Consider the following 23,017-nt stretch of genomic DNA (forward strand, 5'->3'; position numbering starts at 1 on the left):
ATTAGTGTTTGATAATGCATTTCCAATTGATATTGCCAACCCTCGAGTACATGACTTTATTCCAAATATATGTAAAGACAAAATTTGAATGGGTATACCGAGCTTAGGGCCCGATTCATATGTACGCCCATTTCTCTGATACGGCGAGGGAGCAAATAACTCCAGCGCCCTGATGGAGGTACAGACTGCCTTCTAATGCACTGTCAGGAACCTCTGTCAGGGCAGAAAGGGAATGCCATCGCATTTGAGGCTTCCCTCTCGGACAACATATAAATTAGGCCCTTGATGTTTTGGTAGCTGTCCAGGAATGGAAGTGGAAAGTCATTTTTTTGTATGACTAGCCTATGAAGTGTACTGCTTTGTAATGACTGTGAAACCCTTCTCACCTGGGGCAGATTTGAATTGTAACATTAATATTGCGCTTACTAACCCTATGAGGGGTGCTGAAGTACTTCCCTGCACGGGTAGCAGGCTATGCATTTGATAGCCTACGACAAACACCTCAGGAAATATTTTTTTATTGCACATGTACTAACATAATTATGTGGTTAATAAAATTACCTGGCTTGTGGTGAATGTTGCCCATGGAACCACATTTGGAAGTCACGTGGCTGAGATCCACCGGCTTGTGGACAATCTGTACCTGCACATGGCACATAAACACAATTATATTTTTTACTAATGATGAAAAAGACAAATCGGAGCTTATATCATCACGTTCTTCTATTGAAATCTAAATGCAACCAAGCAGAAACATGTATCCCCAGTAAAAGTACAATTTTGCTCAAGAGAACAGGCCACCAAAATGAAGTAAATTGAAACTACATGTCAGCATGCATAGCAATCATAGGGGGAAGGAAGGAGGCGTAAGTGTTTTATATAAAAGGGTTAAAAAAATGTATTAAATGTATTGTAAAGAAAAAAGTGAAATACCTGTCTGGTTGTAAAACTTACAGACTATGTCCAAATAAACTGAAACAACAGAAATAAACAAGGTACAACGAAATGAAAACAGCAAGTGAAATTACGGTTTTCGAAATGCATAGTCCTGGGACCATTCAAAGATTGCAATTTTCATGAGAAATTCCTTATACGCACACAATAAGAAATTCACTTTTCACTTTCGGAGTGTGCCAAAGAAATGCTAGAACTTTCCTGTGACAATTTAAAGTATTTCTTATAAGTGATTGTTTCCTATGGTCTCTGACGTGGGTCAGTCGTTCCAATCAATTACTTTAATATTTTCTTTTCATTTAGTATATGGGATAGCAATGTTTAGGATGCTCATTAAACCTATCTATGAAGCTCACGTACTTTCAAATTCACCATGTTTTGTGAAGAGGATGTTCATAAAGGGCCTGGTCACGCTGCGTTCGTATAGCTTAAATAAATTGCATAAAAAGTAATTTGTGAGGTCAACAATCCCTTGTAGGAAATTGCCCCTTTTTGCATGGTTGCCCCCCACTGTTTGCCCAATGTTGAAATACTTTTCCTGCCAACCAGGTACCCATGACCTATGTTCTTTTCCTAAACTGTACCGTTGCAAAACCAAATTGGCAATTCTCTGGCCACATGTAAGTCCCTTGTAAAAGGTACCATAGGTGCTAAGGGCACTGGGACCAGGGAAGACCTCTAAGGGCTGCAGCACTTATTGCGCCACCCTTAGAGACCCTGTACCTTTACACACACACACTGCCATTGTAGGCTGCGTGTTTTAGTGCAGAACAAAGTGAAGAGTCGACATGGTACTTGATAAGCCACCCCTTTAGGTGGGGGCACTAGACCATTAGTGAGGGTACAGGTGCATGAGCCCTGTACTCCTACAGTGTCTAAGTCCATTCTTAGACACTGAAAGGGAAGTAATGCCATGAAGAGTATATGGTCTGGGAGTTGGTCATTACGAACTCCACAGATCCATAATGGCTTTACAGAAAACTGGGAAGTTTGGTATCAGACTTCTCAGCTCTTTAAACTCACACTGGTACCAGTGTGGGATTTAATAAAAAAGACACGCAGAAAAACGACCTAACACTAAAGTCCTGGCTGAGTGGCTACTCGCCAGCTGCCACCACCAGAAAGGTTTCTGGACCCCGGGGTCAAGTGCCTACCACTCTTGGGGTACTGAAACAAAGCACATACTGAGGCAAGGTACCAAACCTCCTCCCCAGGATGGGTAGGGTCCATGAAGGGGAAGCTTCAAAGGCTTGCCGCCTTTGAGAGCTACCCTAGCCATTTGCTGCTTCCAGCAACTAACCCCCACCTTGGGTGAGAGAATCACCAGAAAAACCAAATTAGGAGGAGAGGTGTGCCCACATTTGCCAACACCACCCCTCAGGTGGGGGTGGTGAGGTGAAGCACAACTCTCAGTCCCTCCGTCTTGCAGATAAGGGTACCCAGACAACCAGAGGGAGGCTTATGCCCCCATCCCACTGATGGGTAAGGGGTGTACCCACCCCAAGGAAGGGACCCATTGGTCCTGACCTATACGTAACTGTAATGCCCCAAAATCTAGTATTTAGGGGCAACCCTGAACCTTGCCTCAGCAGACCAGAGCCAACAAGAAGAAACAAGAAGAAGAACGACTGAACACCCGTGCTGAGAGTCAAAGAGGAGGACACCAACTGACTGGACCCCAGCCCTACAGGCCTGTCCTGACCTCTGACTCCTCCAGCAAAAACTTGTTGTGTCCTGCGGCCAGCAGCCCTCAAGAACCCGGAGGACCTACCCTGGCTTTGCAAACCAAAGACTTTGTCTCTCATGAGCACCAGACTTGCTCAAGACCAACCGATGCTGACTCTGGCTGACTCCGTGAGTCCCCCACCACACAGCACCCGGTGCCCATGAGCCTGAACCCGAGTGGCCAAACACCCCAAGGATGTTCCTGCGGCGATCCTATCCTGGGCTACGGTGACCCCTGAATCCCCACAAGCTTCTAACCCGAGCCTGCAGCCATTATCTGGGAGGTCCCCACCAACCGCGGACAAAGGTGACACCACAAACGCCTCTACGGCCAAACCAGTCCAAGGAGCCAAATCGCCCGACCGACTCCGTCTGCGAGCACTTGCGGCCACAAGGCTTGAACTCCCAAAGACCCCATTCTCTGACCTGGTCACTGACCGCTTTCCAGGAATCCCCGACCAAATCCACTGCTTGGACCAAGACCGAAGATCTCCACTGAGAAACCCAGGGATCCCCGATGACCGCATCTTGCACTCGGCCGTCTCTGTGCCGCTGGCAGTGTAGTTCTTGTGCTGGACCCTTCACTGCTGACCTCGACACCAGGAGTTTTTTGTGTGTTTCATCAACTAGGTGGCTTGCTCGTCAGCAGTCTCCAAACCAACAACATTGCTTAACCCGTTGGCTAACGTGTGGTCCCTGCAGTCTGCACCTGGCCACCTCTGTGCCGCTGGCGGTGTGAACCAAGTGTCCATCTGACCGAGTCCTACTCAAGGACTATAACCGCCTTTTTGTTCTTTCTGGACTAAGAATGTCTCGTGAGTAACCCTGCAAAACTGTAATTGTACTACAACATGCATTGACTTCTTTCCTTTCTCTTAGGAAATGTACCATCTTGGTATCTAGGGATACCGCGCTGAGTAAGAAAAGTAACTATAAAGTAATTTTGACTGTGTCTTGCCAAAATTTACAAACCTGTAACAAACCAGAGTTAATGCCAAATGCATATTTGTGATACCTTTCCTTTGAGAGTACAATTCTGCCTATGATTTGGTTCTAGTGATAAAAAAAGACTAAATAATATTTCAACACAAACAAATTGGTCTGAGTTAAGTCGTTGAGTGTGTGACATCATTCTTTGTCTGAGTGCGTACAATAAATTCTTAGCACTACCCTCAGATAAAGCCTTACTGCTCACTCACACTGCCACAAATAGAGAGTAAGATGATATCTACATTTACCTCTGCCTTCCTTTGGGCATCCACTGGACTAATTCAAATGTTTAGGTATGGTAGGGAATTCCCATACTAGCAAATCTAGTAATAGGGGTGTAATCCTTCCACGGGAAAACATTGTATGATGGTGGACAAAAAACACACCATTGTGGGACTTATTGAAAGGGGCCACCTGTAAAACAGTGGCATAATGGAACCTAAGCAAGACCCTCCCATCCACAAAGTATATGGAGGGGGACTCCTTCACACCCAGACAGACGTTCAGGTCTAAGGTAACAAACAGGTGGTTGAGAAAGGTCCCCCGGGGATAAAGAGACCAGTGAAGAAGTTACTTACCTTGGGTAACGATATATCTGTAAGAGACATATAGATCCCTTACCTTGGAACTACCCCCATGCATCAGACTGGATCCAGAGAATTTTTTCTTAGCAGTACCCCGGCGCGTCAGTAGGTGGCGTCGGTTGACTCCGCGTTCGTCGTTGACATCGTGATCGCCAGAATAAAGTTGCGGTATCTACTTAGACGTCGCCCTTACGCGCTGATCGTCAGTTCTTTTACACGACATTCCATGCTAGAAGCGCGGAGCCATGCCATACACTGACCACTGGTGCACAAAACTAGGGCCCTGACAGGGAGTCCCTTACTCTAGAAGTCAGTTTGCAAAACGGGGATGTTGGGTGGGGCGGTAAGGAATCTATAACTAATATATGTCTCTTACAGATATAGGGTTACCGAAGGTAAGTAACTTGTTCTTCTGAAAGAGACTATTAGTTATAGATTGTAAGACAATTTAGCTTTTTTTGGATATAAAATATCTATAAAAGTACAGGTCAGAGGATACCAACAACAGTACAGATTATTGTAAAATAGCAAAACATAAAAACAGTAGGTACATAAAAACCTCCAAATTGCATTAGCGGACTTCAGTAACGTACATGTGTTAAAAAAGGCAAAATATACACAACTACCGTAACACCAATGGCATTTGGGCAAAAAAGAAGTTTGAGGGCCTAACAATAGCAGTGTTATGCTGATGGATACAATCGAATCGTCAACAGCTAGCAGCAGATAGTAGGAAAATGCAATCAAATATAACCAATTTTAGCAGCATTTAATAAAGTGCGATTTAATGTAGACTGTATGCCTTTAGAATAAAAACGTTGACCAACCCTTCCGGTTATTGAGTAAAATTGCGGTATGCGTAGCGTATGAGAGTTGTAGGGCCTATGTTTAAAACTGTATTCTCTGAATTCAGAGCTGCAATTACTGCCTGCCTGCAGGTCCGGGTTCCCAGCCTGCTCCACTCGACTTTCAATTTTCGTCTGCGCTGTGGCGCAATTGCTGGACAGAGACAGACTACATGCTCTAAAGTTTCAGCCGCCTTACCACACCCCCTGCAAATTACATCCTCTGACGTACGAAGCCAGTGAGGTAAATCCTTTAAAAATTGCCAGTCACCCTGTCTAACAGCCAAGAAGCCAAGCTTTAAATACAAGGGATAAGTGCAAGACAGATAGGGGAGGGGAGTGGCCAGCCCATAGGAATTCATTATTGCCCATGCATGTTTGCGTTTAGCAAAATGAGCTTTGTCAGCAATTCGGGACCTCAGTCAAGTGCGTTTCTTGATGCTGATTTTAAAAACGGCTTTACTAGGGTTGAGATCCCATAGTTCGCCCACGGATAATTGCTTGACTGCATCCTTGAAAAAACAGCCATACGACCCCCCTGGGTTTTTCAGAGAAATATCTGACCAAAGTAGTGACTCCAGAGTACCTGGCTCTGCTTGTCTTAGTTTGTGGCACAGATTCAAATAAGAGCCTGTGTTCGTAAATTCATAGTTTAACAGGCCCAGTTCTAATCTGATCTGTGCTGCAGAAGCGGATTTGTAGATTTTGGTCACATGTTTGTTTAGGTTGGCATTTAGTTTTCCCCTAAATATTTCAATGCCTTAAGACAAAGTTGGCCCAATTTTTGCTCTCATGACTTCCAGTAATGGTGATAAACTTGGACCAGACAGTTTTTTTGAGAGCTTAGAAAAAGTTACCTGAAGGTTCATGGCTTTTAGTGATATTTCACTGCGTTGTTTAGCAAAGGAACCCCTGAAGTCAATATTGACCCCTAAGTATTTATATGTTTTTCCAACTGTAAGGTTCATCTTATTATATAGCCATCCACCTCCAAGGTAACATTTTCTACCGAAGATTACCACTTGGGTTTTATTTAGGTTTATCTCTAAGGAATTCATAGTAGTGTAACTTTGCAATTTGTTTAGTAGCCTTAGTTATAGATTCCTTACCTTAGAATAGGTAACCCAGCAATACCAACCCGGAGGTGGTTCTGCGAACCAAGACCACACCAGAAAGTCCTGCCAAACTGAACGGCCAAAGAAGCCGTCTCTCCGGACTTGACTATCCAGGCAATAATGCCTAATGAACTTTTGCAGTGATGCCCACGTGGCTGCCTTGCAGATGTCACTGAGGGGGACTCCACGTCCAAAAGCAATAGTGGCTGCTGTCGCCCTGGTGAAATGGGTCCTACCGGAGGCTCCTTTTTCGCCAATGAATAACAGATTTTAATCCAAAGGACGACCCATCAAGAGATGGTTCGCTTTTACACTGCCCGACCTTTATTGGCATCCATAAAGTTAACAAGGAGTTTATCGTCCACCCGGAATTGTTTTGTACGATCCAGATAAAATGATAACGCACGTTTTGGATCCAGATGGTGGAGTCTCTCCTCCTCCTTGGAAGGATGCGGGGTGGGAAGAAGTTGGACAAAGTGATGGTCTGTCCTATGTGGAAAGAGGTAACCACTTTGGGAAGAAAAGAAGGGCTAGTCTGGAGTTCAACCTTGTCCGGATGGACAGCAAGGAAAGGAGGTTTAGAAGATAGTGCCTGAAGCTCACTCACCCAGCGAGCAGAGGTGATGGCAACCAGAAAAGCGGTTTTAAAGTCAAGAGTCTGAGAGGACAATTATGTAGTGGCTCGAAAGGAGCACACATAAGGTAAGTGAAGATAAGATTCAAGTCCAACTGGGGAATTACGAAAGGAATAGGAGGAAAAAGGTAAGTAATGTTCTTAAGAAAGCAATTTACAATTGGGGACTTGAAAAGAGAAGGCTGATCAGGAAGGCGAAGAAAGGCAGAAATGGCCGAAAGATAGCCTTTAAGAGTGCCCAGAGCAGAGCCCTGCTGGGACCTAGAAAGAATGACCAGGAGAACCTCTGAAAGAGGGGCAGAGAGGGGATCCACAGCCTTTGCTGTTCACCAAGCCGCAAATTTGTTCCATCTACAGGCATATGCCGTTTTGGTGGAGGAACGCCTGGCTGCCAAGATAATGTTACAGACTTCGGGGGAAGGTCAAACGCTGTCAACTGTTGCCGCTCAATCTCCCCGGAAGGAGGTGGAGGCTAGACAGGTTTGGATGGAGAACCGTCCCCTGCTGCTATGACAGAAGATTCTCCCGAAGAGGCAGTCTGATCGCATTATCGATGGCCATGTTCAAGAGCTCTGGATACCAGACTCTTCATGCCCAATCCGGAGAATGATTTGGGCCCAGCCGCACTTGATCTTCAGCAGTCTGGGCAGAAGTGGTATAGGCCGAAAGACGTATAGACGACTGTATTTCCACTCACGACGAAAAGCGTTGGCCAGCGGGTGCTGCCTTGGAAATTCCAATGAGCAGAACTGCTGACATTGCGCATTTTCTTCGGTGGCGAACAGATCTAACCAAGGCTCTCCCCACTGCTGAAAGATACTTTGCACCACCTCCAAGTGAAGACGTCATTTGTGATCCATCATGCACTTGTGGTTGAGTTTGTCAGCCATGGCGTTCAGGGAACCTGCCAGGTGTTGAACCACAAGGGTGATGTCCCAGCCATGTCCGAAGATGAAGAGCATCTTAACAAAGGGTCCATGACCCCACCGCCTTGTTTGTTGCAATACCACATGGCGGTGTTGTTGTCCGTGAACACCTGCACTACTCTTCCTTTAACAGAGGGAAGGACTGCCTTCTTTTTTTTTTTATTTGGAAAGTGGTACATGGAAGGACAAAATTCATCAAGTAGTTACAACAGCATAGTCAAGTCTAAAATAGCAGTTGATATATTTACACAGAATCTACAATAAATACTTTAGCGAGAGGAGTAATAAATTACTGGTAAAAAGACATTTCATTACAAAAGCGTATCGAATCAACTCATCAGATTCTGGCAGCCCTCCAGTTTGTTACAGGGGCCCAAAGACGCTCACCCTTCTCACGTTTTTTAATACCTTTAAATTTGTACAAATTTTACTCAATATTATGAATACTCAACAATCTGGATATCCACATCTGAAAGGACGGGGCAGTCGCATCCTTCCAAGCTGCAGAAATTAAGATTCGGAGTACTGCGACAGATATAAATACTAGGGCCCTCTCATCCTCTCCCAGGCCCAACTTAGATTCATTACCAAGGATCATTAGTGTAGGGGATAGATCGATGACATGACCTAGCAGCCCCTCCCAAAATTTCATTATCTCACTTTTAACATCATCCAACCGATTACAGAATATCAGCAGGGTTTTCATTACATCTAGGGCAGTTGTCATTTTCCCTTATTCCCCATGCGCGTAGTTTAGCAGGTGTGTGGTACAAGTTAAAAATAGTTTTGTAATGTTGTGCTCAAAGATTAGAAGCCCGAAATATCTTTTTATTTAGCGAGAGGGAAATATCCACGTCCACATCTGGATCATCAAGACTCTACCTTCTCTAAATCATCTTGAATTCGTTCAATTAAGGAATCATAGATTATCTTAATCTTCTTACAGCCTCTACGTAGTACCTCCAACACAGGAAAGTCGGGATTCGATGAGACCTTAGGCCTGACCGCGCCGATCATACTAGCAACTTGACCATACAGCAGCCACTGACTACTTGGAATACCAAATCTTTCCTGCAATGACTCAAATCCAACGATCTTATCTCCTTCCAATATATCTCCCAGAGACATAACCCCCATTCTCTTCCACACCTGTAAGTTTCTATCAGTTCTCAATTGGGGCATGAGGGACGAGTTAAACAATTGTACATATGTGTTAAACTTTGGGACCTTAAAGAGTTTCATAACTGCTTTCCACGCCTGCCAGGCTCCATATATTGTCTTTAGCCGAGTCTTTTTATAATAACCACGCTCCAACTCGCGGTGCAGCAGCCCTAATGCCTTATCCCTCAGAAGAATCTTAAATATCTGAGGTGGCTCTCGTTCTTCGACCGGCTCTGGACCTATGGTACCGGGTTCGGGCTGGACCAAGATTGTATTTGAATCAGGAGACAAGCCCAATGATAACGTCTTAGATTCGGGAGAGCCAACCCACCCCTTTCTCTAGGTAGGGACAATAAATTGGTGGAACGCCTTACCCTTCCATATTGCCATACAAATCTAATAAAGGTGGCTTCCAGATGTTTCATAATGTTGTCCTCTATTAGTAGTGGAATAGCACGGAACAGGTACAGCACTCTCGAAAACATAGACATCTTCAATGCATTCACCCTTCCTACCAGAGACAGATGGAGCACGTCTATTCTCTTTAATTCAGATTCTAGATTTTTAATTAGTGGTAAATAGTTCTCAGAAACAATCTTTTCCACAATGGCATTAATTTTAACCCCTAAATAAGTTGCAGAATCAACAAATCTATGATCGGTTTTACTAATATTTTTGGAGCAGATAACCTGAGTTTTTGTTTCATTTAGCAGGTACCCAGACTCGCTACCAAACACTTTTGCCATTTCCCCCAAAATTGGGAGGGATTGTTGTGGATCAGTTGTTAACACTGCAAGATCATCAGCATATGCCAAGGTTTTATTTGGATAGCCATTACAGATCACTGGAGTTATTCCGGGACAAGCTAAGATGTTCTGGATAAGAGGGTCAATTTACAGAGCAAAGAGGATGGGGAGCAGGGGCACCCCTGACGGGGCCCCCTCTTGATGTTAATCACCCCAGATCTCTGACCCATTGCCGTCACCCTCGCTATAGGTTCTGCGTACATTGCTTTAAGGGCTCCAATAATATTAGGCCCAAATCCTCTTCCCTCCAAAACGCCCCAGAGAAAGCTCCAATCGACCCGATCGAACGCCTTCTCTGCGTCGAACAGGATCATGGCTATCCCCCCCCCCCCCCCGTAGCAGCCTGGGCGTCAAATAATGTAATTGCCCTGCCTATGTGATTAGTTGTACCCCGGCCGGGGTCAAACCCTTGCTGCCATAGGGAAACGAGATCGCCGATGTATCCTAAATCATATGATAAAATTGAGGGATTATGGTCTGAGACCAGTCTTGGGAGTTTATTAATATCGACTTTGGATAATTCTGATGAGGTGATAAAAAAATAATCTAACTTTGTATACCTCTGAGCGGGGTGAGAAAAATATGTGAACCCATAATCCTGGGAAGATTTGGTCCCCCAGACATCCTGCAGCCCATGCGAGCCCATCAGGTATTGTATTGATTGGAAAACCTTAGGCTTACGGCCTGCATATGGTGTATGGCTGGTCCAATCAGCCAAGATATTGAGATCCCCGGTTACTATCAATGGGATATGCCACCCAGCTAATTCAATTTGTAAAAAATCTAAGATATCAGGCTCGTCAAAATATGAACCGTAAATTGCACATAACGTGAAGCCTAGTTCTAATTCAGCTATTGCCCATCTCCCGTTACTATCTGCTTTTACTTTCTTTATTTTGCACAAAGATTTTCGAACTAAAATAGCAACACCCCTGATTGTAGATGTCTGAGTCGAGCATACAGCTAATTCGAAGCCATTCAGACCAAGTTGCCTGCGTTTGGCACATGGCAGATGTGTGTCCTGCACGCAAAGTATATCTATTTTTTCATGTTTAACCATGTAGGCCAATCTCTGTCTCTTTTTCCAGTCATTCAAGCCTCCCGCATTTATAGTACAGATTCTAATGTCTATCATTGTATTTTATTTTAAACTCAACAATCAGATCCTTCCTCATAGTATTAATCATCACTTCATGGCCTTGCCCTACACTATACCACCTCCCTTTTTTCCCCTTTTTCCACCAAACCACCCCCCAAAACCCACCCTTACCCCACCCACCTCCCATTCTCCCCCTTCTACCACCACCCCACCCATCCAACCCCCCTACTCTCCCCTCTCTGTGGGGCGCGCAGACCTTGTCTGTGCAATGATGGAGCGCAATGAGGGCAGTGAGGACGGATATAAACTAATACATTTATCTACTAATAAAGTGGAGCCCACCACTTAAATCCTCTAAACAACAATATATCCAGAAACAATTATCAGTATACAGTTATATAATCAATCATATATGCATTGCCCGAGCCTATACATCTGCCGCTTGCTTCAACGGAACCCTATCGTATGGCTTAAATAGTGACCTTCTACTTAGATAGAGAGTCAAGGTATTCTTTCACCTTGATTTCAGAGGAGAAAAATAAGGTCTTTCCATTGTTAATAATCTTTAACATCGCCATTCTTGTCCTGGCAAGGCTTAATCATTTCCCTCAGCCGCCAACGCCTTTCCACCGTGAAGTGGCAGAAATCTGGCCTTACGAAGAATGAAACCCCTTCCACACTCCGTTTCGCTTTTGGCCTTGCTAAGTCTGAAATGGCTTGCTTCAAAATAAAATTCCCCAGAAATATCAAAACTGCCCTTGGATAATCCCCCTCCTTAGTATTCTTTCTCAATTTGAAAGGGGTTTGGTGTACTCTTTGAATCTCGGAGGGCCAGTCACAATCATTCAGCTCGGGGAAGGCCTGGCTGAATAGCTTAATTATATACGTCTTAAAGTCAGACCCTTCAATCCCCTCTGGAATTCCTAGGACTCGCAAATTGTTCCTGCATAGCCTGTTTTCCATCTCCTCAAGCTTCCAATGGACGTCGATCATTTGAGCATCATAAGTGTTGACTTTAGAGACTGCCTCTGCCACTTCAGTTTCTGTTGAGACAATCCTGTCCTCCAAGTTCGCTACTCTATCGCCAGTAGTAGTACAGACCTTTGAGAGTTTCCTAACAACTCCCTGCATTTTTTTCATAGAGGAGTGAACTTTCTGATTGTCCTTGCGGGTTTCTTCCCTGTGAGCCAGAATCTCTTGATGTATTGTCTCTAAAAGTGTCATCTGAGCGAACTCCAGGCCAGAGCCGTCCTGTGGAGGCTTATCTGTAAGGTGATCCCAGCTTAGCTCATGCTGGGCAATAGAGATCGTCCCTTTACTTATAGCCCCTGCAGCCTTTACAGCGGTGGCAGGCTGATCTAGTTCAGGGTCGCTCTCGGAGTCTAAGTCAGAGGAGCCAGCTTCTCCATCTTCAGACCATTCCTGGCCGGGGCTTTCTCCTTCCCATCGCCGCTCATGGCTTCGCTGTTAGGTACATCCCCACCCTGCGTTTCATCTTCGGCGTGGGTCGATTGAATTACTGTCTCGGAAGTGGTACTTAAAGAAGTATCAAAGTCTAAAGGTACAGAGCTCTGCAAAAGTTCCAAGTCAGTTTGCTGTATCCGACCCTCCTTTATATTAATATCCTTGGGCGTGGTTTCAATCAGCCCTTCTGCACCTGTTAGAATTTCACTCTCCTTACTTTTCACATCTATGGGAGGCATATTGGGGTATTGTGCTCTTCAGTCAATAAACAGTTTTTTGGGGGCCCAACATCAGCTCCAGTCGCAGCATCCATCACTTTACCTGTGAGCCCGCCATCCTTCCCAGTCTCTTCGGCCCCTTCTGCCTCCTTCTCCTTACCGGCTTTGGTGAAAAGTTCCGCTATGAAGCAGTAGCTAGCGGGGTGCGCGCACCAGCCTGCTGATGTTGTTGCTGTTTCTTCCTGCAGCGTTCATCAGGTGGAGGTGTGTGCACCACTCCGGATTCCGCGGTTTCTTCCTCTCTGGGTACGTGCTGTTTCTTCCTATTGCTCAGCGGCTTACCAACAGGATTAAGTTTGGGGGCCATAACTTCCAGATAGTCGAGCCTTTCCTCAAATATAAAACACCCGCCGTACTTATTGAGCGGGATCTGCTCTACCGATTCTCCGGGCTCTGCCTCTGCACACCGAACTCAGCGTGACTGCAGCCGCGGCGTTCCTCAGCTGCAGAAGCTTACGGCATTCGCTCCGCCTCCACCTCCTGGCCACGTTGAATCGTCTTCCCTTCTGCAGCAGCACGGTAAGGATGGACGCCAGAGCGTGTAAAAACTGTTTAGTTGGCCCGCAACATGAGGGGGCAAACTGCATCACTTATTTTTCAGGCAGCCAAAGCTCATTCCGCATTAACGAGTGTGATGGGTCCAGGGCGATATTTACTCATCGGAGCTCCGGTCCGCTACGTCCTCACTGCACTCCTGCCACAGCCGCTAGTGAGCAGCCGCCATCTTTCCCCACCCACCCTTCAGAGGGAAGGACTGCCTTCAGTGCAAGACAAATTGCTTGAAGCTTCAGAAGGTTGATGTGGAGCCCGGACTCCGCCGGAGTACAGAGGGCTCTGATCTCTGACTCCCCCATGTGGCCCTCCCACCCCAGGAGTAACACATCTGTCACTACTGTGAACTATGGTGGGGGAAGGGAGAGGGATCTGCCGTCAACCCAATCCTGGTTCATTAGCAACAACTGCAACTGGTGTGCAGTGCCCTCCGAGAGCTGGACGCAATCGGAAAGATTCCCCTGATGCTGTGCCCACTAGAACTTCAGGTCCCACTGCAGAGCCCGCATATGCCATCTGGCATGCTCCACCATCAGGATGCAGGAGGCCATGAGTCCCAGCAACCTCAGGGTCATTTTCACCGAAATCCAGGGCAGAGGCTGAAACATCGGCATCATAGCCCTAATATCTCTGACTCCCTGCTTGGGAGGATAAGCCCGAAACTGCCCTGTATCTAGAACCGCTCCGATGAAAAGGAGTTTCTGAAAGGGAATCAGGAGTGACTTTGGCACGTTGAACCCCAGCAAGTGCAGGAGGTCCGCCATAGCCTGGAGGTGGGAGATGACAGCCTGCGGCGAGCTCGCCTTCAACAGCCAGTCCTCGAGATAGGGGAAGACTGGAACAACTGATCTGCACAGATGAGCTGCGACCACAGCCATCACTTTTGTGAACACCCAAGGGGAGCTGGTAAGTTCAAAGGGGAGCACAGTAAACTGAAAATGCTCGTGGCCTACCGTGAACTGTAGGTAACGCCTGTGGCCGGCAGGATGGGGATGTGGAACTAAGCGTCCTGCAAGTCCAACGCTACCATTCAGTCTCCAGGGTCGAGGTCAGACAGAGCCTGAGCCAATGTGCACATTTTGAACTTGTCCTTCCGGAGGACGCGGTTGACGTCCCTGAGATCCAAGATAGGACGCAGACCTTTGTCCTTCTTGGGGACCAGGAAGTAGTAGGAATAATAACCACAACCTACTTCTGGGACTGGGACACGCTCGAGGGCTCCTTTGGCCGAGAGAGCCATAACTTCCTGATGGAGAAAGGCCAAGTGATCCTCCAAAATGCGATGTAGCGTAAGTGGCGGGGAGGGAGGGTTACTCTCGAAGGGGAGGGAGTAGCCCCTTCGGACTATCTGTGAAACCCATGTCTGATGTGATGTTGTGCCAGTGGGGGAGGTGACGGCGAATGCTGCCACCCACTGGCAACTTGTGATCCTGAAAGGTCGGACTTGGAAGGCTTGGAGGCTTATGCAGAGAGGCTACTGGTGGACTGGCATGCCCGCTGGCCCCAGACCCATGGTGCTGGGTCACACTTCCCCGGCCGCTCAGAGGCCTGTGGCCCTGGTTGGAACGTGGCGGGCCACCCCTTCCGTAGCCACAAAAGGGGCAAAAGGCTGACTGAACAGGGCGAGAGGTGGCAGCGAGGCACAAGGATCTAGTCATAGCCCGAGAGTCCTTGAAGAGCTCAAGCGCATTGACTGCCTTGTCGCCAAACAGGAAATGGCCATCAAAGGGCATGTCCAAAAGGGTCGATTGGACATCCCCGGAAAAGCCAGTGGACCTCCGCTAGGCATAGCGTCTCAAGTCTAGTAGTAATCGTTCTCCCTAGCAAGTTGGCAGTATGCATCCCACATCGAATGGCAAACTTCGCTGTGTCTCTACCGTCTGCAACCGCACGGGAGAGTACAGTCCAGGCTACCTTCCGGCACTGTGGCAGCACTTTTGCAACCGTGTCCCACACCGAGTGGATGTAGTGGCCCAAGAGACATGCAGTGTTCACCGACCGCAGTCCTAAGCTGGGGGAAGAAAACATTAACTTCCCAAGATGGTCCAGGTTCTTGGATTCCCTATCTAGGGAAGCAGTAGGGAAAGGCCTTTGGATGTTGAGGCTTGGACCAAGCTCTCGGGGGTAGGGTGTTTGGAGAGGAAAATTGGTTTGCCCGGCACTGGGTGGTGGTGTTGGGCTATCATCTTATCCACAGGAGTCCCTGTGCTGGAGTTGGACCAACTGCCCATAAGGATGTCCGTCAAGGCCTCGTTGAATGGCAGCAGGAGCTCCGAAGAGGCCGCTGCAGGTTGAAGCACCTCAGTTAGGAGGTTAGTCGTGACTGCCACCGTAGGAAGTTCAAGGCCCAAGGCCTCTCAAAGTGTTACGGTTTGTGCCATTTATTAATAATTATCCCTCTAAACAGTAAATTGTCAGACACCTAAGGTGACATCTCTACGGACAAGTAGAAGGTGAGGGTACTACACAAAGCTTTCACTCTCAACAAACAATGTGTATTAAAAAGAAAGCCTTGTTCTCATTGGAGAACTTCAAAAAAAATCTACTAGTGGCCCTTGTTTAGAGTTTGGTGGACGGGATACTCTTTCAAAACGTGGCAGACATCCCATCTTCTATATTACAAGTGCCATAACCTAGAATGCATTTGTAATATGGTGGGCGGAATATCTGCCACGTTTCTGACAGAGTATACCATCAGCAAACTCCAGATAAGGTCCTTGGTTGCCATAAAGACCAAATTGTGTCTGTAGAGATCCTATCATAGTGTGTTATTTGACAAATATTTCCACTTCATGCAGTGACAATCACCAAAAAAGGGAAACAGTGCACCGACTTGCTATTCCTTTTAGAAACGTTTTGCGAACAATCTTCCTGGTGACTATCATTACATCAGTCACTATTTAGAATATAACAAATTTTCTTTTAAGAAATAAACGACATTTTGCCAATATATACTTTTTCAAGTTGTAAAACTGTTTATTTGATTTTTAAATCGGAATTCTATTACCAAAAACATGTGCGAGTCGCTTGAATATATACATTTTATTCATTAAAACGCCAAAGGTTATAGTGACGTACGGTTGGCATGCGCAGAAAGAAAATAGGTTACTTACCTGTAACTGTGGATCTCCAGTATTGGTATCTTTCATAGATTCACAGGGTTGAATCATTCCCCATCGTTGAAATGGGAGTCCAATGGTACATATATACACAGCAGTAAGTGATGACTTTATTATTGAAGTTAATGGAGTTTTAGCCAAGCATTATGACTAGGAAGAGCTATTAAAATTAATTGTTTTCCTCTATTAACTACAATATTAATTTACTTACTTACTGCTATGTATATATGTACCGTGACTCCCACTTGGACGAAGCGAATGATTTAAGCATGTGAATCTATGAAAGATACAGCACTGGAGAAATGTAATGATCATCACATCACCCTTAATGACACAGATGCAATTCCAAGTGCTGTAAATCACTGTACAGATTACCCATACCAACTTGTCAGAGACAACTATGAAAGTAGTACCATTGATTTTTCTGATTATCTGACATAGCTTACCTGCACTTTGCTTTTAGGTGTTATTTATTGTGAGTTTATGAGCATTTCATTTAGTATGTGAATTATGGTTTGCATTGCTGTTTTGTGAGTTATGGATAGCAGTCTTAACCATAATTTGCGAATGTCAGTGCTTTTCGGTTTTAATTCATAACCATAACTGGACTTTAACTGTGTTTTTTAGGTGAATTGAGGAGTTTTTAAGTATGTCTTCTGGTGTTTTAAAAATTCCAGCCTAACCTTTAACATTTGTCTTTTCATTTAGTTATTTTTTTTTGGCCATATATTGCATACAGGAGTTTCATGCGACCCCCCTCCAACAGGTGTCAACCCTCAGCGATCTGCTAACCCTGACATGTGCAGCAGGGGATGGCCGCAGGGACCGCGCCCATCCCTCCTTTGCTGGACGGAACCCAGCTGTGCAGGCCTTTGGCCAAGTCTAATAGGGGTTGGTTGTAGTGCCAGGCCTCCAGCTAGGTCCTCTTTCTAATCCTTTGAGGGCAGCCAACCCCATTGGGCATGGCCTGTGCATTGGCGGTTTGTCACAGGATTCTGTCTATATCCAGACCCTTCTTTCTTTATTTTGTTTTAAAATATTTTTAAGGGATCTTCTGATCCAAAAATCGGGCTGAGCAGATGTAGGACAAGGTTCCCTGCCCTGGTGTAGTGGATCCGGTATTGGCAAGTGAAGCTTCCACAGATCCAAATGAATGCGAATGTGTATGCAGACCTACAAGTTAACAGCAATCGTTCATTCGTTAATAAAGCTACATTGGTAGCATTTCCTCTGTGGAATGTGGGTTAGGTTTACCAACTTTATTTACTTTCTGATGCCTAAAGTAAATGTTACCTACCTTCGGTAAAGTAAAATATCTGGTAGAGACACAGTCTAGACACAGATTCATTAACTTTAGAATTCTCCCCAGGTGCAAGTCTGGATCTGGAAATTTTTCAGCAGTACCTCTGCGCGCCGGGGGACGGCGTCATATAGCTCGGAGAATCCATTAAACCAGTGGAGGCGAGCCATAGAAGTGCCCTCTGGCACGTGGACGTCAGTTTCTTCTGTGAAATGTTATGCACCAGAACGAGGAGCCACTATAGAAACTGGATGTGGAAACAGTGTGCCAAAAAATATCAAAAAACTTTGAAACATTCAGAAAAGGAGACGAAGCAAATGGTAGGTTAATACTCAACAAGGACTTTAAAGAAAAAAAAGAATCAATGAAGCACATGGCTACGTGAAACCCTGCTCCCTGGTGAATAACCACCAAGCAAGGGAAGAAAACCCTATACTCTATAGATCATTCAACAAAAATCTTTGAAACCCTGTGTCTTGGTAAATAACCCTCATGTAAGGGAAGAAAAACTTACACTCTATAGCCCATTTGTCAGTGGTAATGAGTCGCAGGATAATAGCAAAACAAAACCTATCAAGCTGTTTGTCCAATCACACCATTATGCGACATATTGACAGTGCCAATACCAGGTATAATGATACCAAACAAAGACTTTCAAAGAAAGAACGAATACATCAATACTACCCACTGGTGTCCAATCCAGAGTGAAATAGAAAACACCCCCCACCCTACTGACCACACAAATTTGGAAATGGACGGCATGGCATCATCTAAACAAAACCTATGTGGCCAGGCCAAGTGGTCTGTTGTGTACCAACATAGGTTGAGATAGTGATTCCGGTGTATAAAAACAGTACTGAAAAAGGGTATAACCCTTACATCATCGGTCATTCGCAGAGTGGGGAGGATGGGCAGGGAGCTAATAAATCTGTGGGTAAACTGTGTCTCTACCAGATATTACATTACCAAAGGTAAGTAACTTTTCCATGTAATGGAGACATCTAGACGCAGATTCCTTAATGTTTGAATTAAATACCATAGGTATATCCCCTTGGAGGAGGGTCTGCGAACCAATCCTACGAACGTTCTCAAAGAAAACCAGCTGGTCATAACTAAAAACCAACCAAATGTACATAGGGATAGCAGAACAAGAGATTGGCTCTTAATAGAATCCATGAACACTGTCACAGGTGAGGAAACTGCAGCCAGAAGTCTCCATCAGATTGTTTCCGACACTACCCATCACACAGCGTAAGATACCGAGGTCACCTCATAAGTTCTAGGAATGAACAAATGAATTACCTATCCCCTCCACATAGGAGAAGGCAACTAACTTGTGTATTCCAAAGAATACACCATAAACTCAGTTTACTCTCACAATTTTCCAAAAAGTGAAGCACAAATAATGAAAATGTAGATATGTAGTCCGCTCAGAAGGAGACAACAACCTACACCATGAGAACACATAGTCCAAGAGGACTTTAATGAAGGATGAACCACAAGAACATGTATTCAAAAGAATACAAAACGTTGGCCCTGAATCCAGCATCGCCTTAATAAATATGCACACTACAGCAGTAATGAAGACATACTACGCTGGTTACTCTAACACCTTGGCTGCTATGGCTTTTCCCCTCCTGTGCTGGGAGGCTTTGAATACTATTGTTTCATGACGAGCTCAGCTCGTCATAAGCACAGCTCCAGTGTGCCTCATGACGAGCTGAGCTCGTCATGAGCAGCGAAGGGGTTAATGAGTAAAGACCAGAGAGTCCCTATATACCAGACTTATCACTGGCATACCAACATGTCCCTATTGAGAGACAATGAAAGGTCGAAAACAAGCACATTTTAGCATAGTGAACTGCTGCAAAGTAGCATGTGTCAGGAAATCTTCCATACAAGAACACACTTCACTTGACAACCTCTTGAGCACAAAGCTCATCCTCAGAGGCTAAAGGACAAAGGGAAACCTCCCTCGGTCATCTAAATCAATACCAGGCTAAGAAAAGGAAAACATTTGTACTGAGAATAAAGCATCTTCTATCGCAGGCCACCAAGTGGTCAAACCAACAACTGTCATGTAAAATGCCCTAACAAAGCTTACTCACTTTGACAGAAAAAGCCTACATCTCAAGTATAAAGTCAAGTTACACCCGTAAGAAACTACAAAAAGCTATGACTCTGAAGACGTTTGTCCTTCAGGGAAGCATCTTAATGCTACATCAGCCTGACTCCCAAAAAGATGGGCACCACAATCAACTGGACAGCGCAGAGAAACCGGAAATTGCCAAACAAGTCTTACATCTTAATGCCACTGCCGATGTCAGAGCGTGACCTACAGAGTCCGTGGTGTCCATACCACACCTTATGGTAAGCCTAGCAGCTTGATGACCATCTTTAATCAAATCACCAATCTCCGAGCGGACATTATACGGAAGAGATGGTAACAAATTCAGTAGCGATTCCTATAAAGCATGGGAATATCTCCACAGCACACAAGATGTATTTGTGGATCTCAAGGCTGAGCTTGCCGAAGCAAAGATGTGTTTATCACATGAATCACGAGTCCTAGACTCCAAGCCCACTGGGGTCTATGTGTAATATCTCGATCCACTGAGGCCCCGACTCAGGTTTGGCCCAAGTATCTTATAAATAAAACATTTTAAAAGGTCCTCCCCAAACGGAAGACCTGGTTCTTCCCATGTCTGTCCCTGAAAAAGGACCTCGATCAAAGGTTCTGTGGACCCTCACACCATAGGAACTGACAAGTTTAAAACCATAGCCACTTTCATTAGCATGTCTGCAAAAGAGGAACTTGCCTCCATGGCAAGGCCAGGGGGAGAAAGCAGCCCTGAAGCTGGAGAAAAATCCAGGCCACAAGCCTCTCCCAGAGCAGACAACCAGCTCTCCTACATCTGATCCACGCACATCTCAGAAATGGGTTGAAAGGGCCATGCCTCAATCAACACAGGCTGTTTCCACAACCTCTTCCTGAGAACTAATTAAAACCTTCCTATCCCACTCAGTCTGAATAGTCAACTCTGCGTTCGAAGTCGTACAAGGCCTACACGGTGGAGGAGAAGCAACTTCGACCTCCACCGCCAACATCAGTATCGAAGTTGGCTGATCAAAGTCTGGCGCCTAAGGTCGAGATCCCAAAGGAATGTGGACGCCAGCTGACGTCGACTGGAACCAACCTCTTGACTCCAATGGCTGAACCATCACCGAAGGAAAACCCTCCAACAGCGCTTCACTCACCTCCTTGGGGCCTAAAGGCGCTCCAGAGGAAGATGGGGTCCCAAAGATGAGGTGCAACAATAATAATATTCCTTCATCTGAGCCATCGACAAACTGGCTCCCGGAAACACAGGGAGACGTGGTGCGGAGTTGCGTACGGCCTTCTCAAGCATCGAGCGGGAGCAGCAATGCAAAACAGAGTCCCCACGCGGTGAAGTCCGAGAATGCCGCAACTTCAACCACCTTACCTTTTGACTTCCCTGGAGAACGATGTCCTCCAGACTGGCTTTCGCTCCTAGATCAATTCCGCTTTCCCAGGGATGACGAAGACCGAGGCTAGGAAGCGTCTAAGGATCGTGACACACGATCCGCCTTCAACTTCAAATGGCGCTCCGTTAATGACTTTGGTTTTAGTTTCTGACAGGAGCTACAATCTTCGGCGTTGTTGTGCTCGCCTAAACACCAAATACAAATTGTATGCATGTCTGTCACCAATATATGTCGGCTACAAGGCCCACAAGGTTTGAAACCTGTAGACATAAGACAAAGGCACACTGTTTCACCGTCACAAAGTGTCAAAGTAGGTCAAGAAAAATAATCGACCCACGGAACCGCTTTTCCAGATCCGCGTTACAGTTTGGAAAAGAAAAAACTGGTGGCCCGCACCAGAGGGGACTTATATGGCTACACTGACGTCTGACCAGAGTCAACTTAATTGCGGAGCCATAAAACGCCATGCCCCTGTGCGCAGAGATACTGCTGAAAGTTCTGGATCCAGACTGGCATCTGGGGAGAATTCAAATAATCAGGAATCTGTGGGTAGATGTCTCTATCAGATCATATCTATCTAGAATCCATTTTCGAGACATAGGTCAAATTAGACCATTATTTATTAAATGCTATTTTGATTTACCAATCGCTGTAGTAGTCTTCTAATATCCATGCAATTAATTTTCTCCTGTTGGTTTCCTTAACACACGTAAAACCAAACTAATTAGCCAAAATTAAAAAACAAGATGACTATCAGGAGAAAAGATGGATGTGTTCTCATCACCACAGAGGGTATGTGTGGGAAGGATTGTAGTATAGGGTTAGGAAAGAGAGTAACACTCAAAAGATGATGTACTATTTTCATATATTTGGGCAGAGGAGGGGAAGATTAAGATAGAAATCCAAGGGTGGGAATAAGGACATCAGGTTTGTTTGTATTTTAAAACATATTATGGTTGAAGGGTAGAAATTAGGTTAATAGTTGTGTTTTATAAACATATGTTAAGTTGTTATAACAATTCCAACCATAACCTTTTTCTTTTTCATGTAATTTTTTTAAATCATATCATCATCCAGGAGTTTGCGTGTCCCACACGCAACCAGTGGGCAATCATCAGCGAGTTTCTAAGTGTGCTGCTGCTTAGAGGGTGTTGTAGGTGGGCGGCAGGATGCCATGTGCTCTTTTTTTTAGAGGAAGGGGTGTCATAGCCACCATTTGGTTGGTGGAATGGGATGAAGGCCATATTGTGTGAAGGACGAGTTACTTACCTTCGGTAACGATGTATCGGGTAGCGACACAGTCTGGCCGCAGATTCCTTAATTAGAATATTCCCAGGCCTCAGATTGGATCTGAAAAACTTTCCGCAACAGCACCTCTGTGTGCCAGGGGCGGCGCTGCACGGCTCCGCCCTGATGTCGTCCACAGATGTGACATCAGCAGAGCCATATAAGCCCCACCAGGCGCGCTGACGTCAGTTTTGTTGAAGAAAATTTTCCGCGCCACAACGCAGAGCTACCATCAAAAACTGTGAGAGTATGGGAACAGTATGCAAAAAAGATGGAAAGGAAAAGAATTTGAATGGTGAGACGGCACCATAAAGAACAGTGGCAGGCACTGTTTTCTGAAAATTAGCAAAGGGAAAGATCAGAGCACCGCTCTGAGATGCAACCCCGCAAACCCGAAGGGTAACCCTCCCCGGAGACAGAAAAAGATGTGAAAAAAATATCATGGCAAACGACAGAAAGTCTGCAACCACAATATATAAATGTGAAGGGCAGCGAGTCCAAAATAGGGGAGCAATGACAATCCAGCACAAGTCGGCACCAGAAAGTAACGCTGTATCTCTTGTAAGAGACTTATAAACTAAATCAGAGCCAACAGACTTCAAATCAATGGACCCCCGGGGAGGTAAAAGACTCCAAGGCAAGAAAGAAGGCGGGGGGTGGAGAGTAGACCC

At 45.5% G+C, this 23,017-nt stretch overlaps 1 protein-coding gene across 2 annotated transcripts in view; it reads right to left on the bottom strand.

Annotated features, from left to right (window-relative positions):
- MAPT (microtubule associated protein tau) overlaps window positions 1–23,017 on the bottom strand; it is a 1,161,691-nt gene that overhangs the window by 218,073 nt on the left and 920,601 nt on the right. For both annotated transcript variants that reach the window (XM_086923799.1, XM_086923798.1), the window contains one exon: window positions 562–643. In XM_086923799.1, coding sequence (XP_086779925.1) covers window positions 562–643 — 82 coding nt within the window. The remainder of the gene's footprint in view (window positions 1–561; window positions 644–23,017) is intronic.

Source organism: Lissotriton vulgaris, chromosome 5 (assembly GCF_964263255.1).
Source record: "Lissotriton vulgaris chromosome 5, aLisVul1.2, whole genome shotgun sequence".
NCBI lineage: Eukaryota > Metazoa > Chordata > Amphibia > Caudata > Salamandridae > Lissotriton > Lissotriton vulgaris.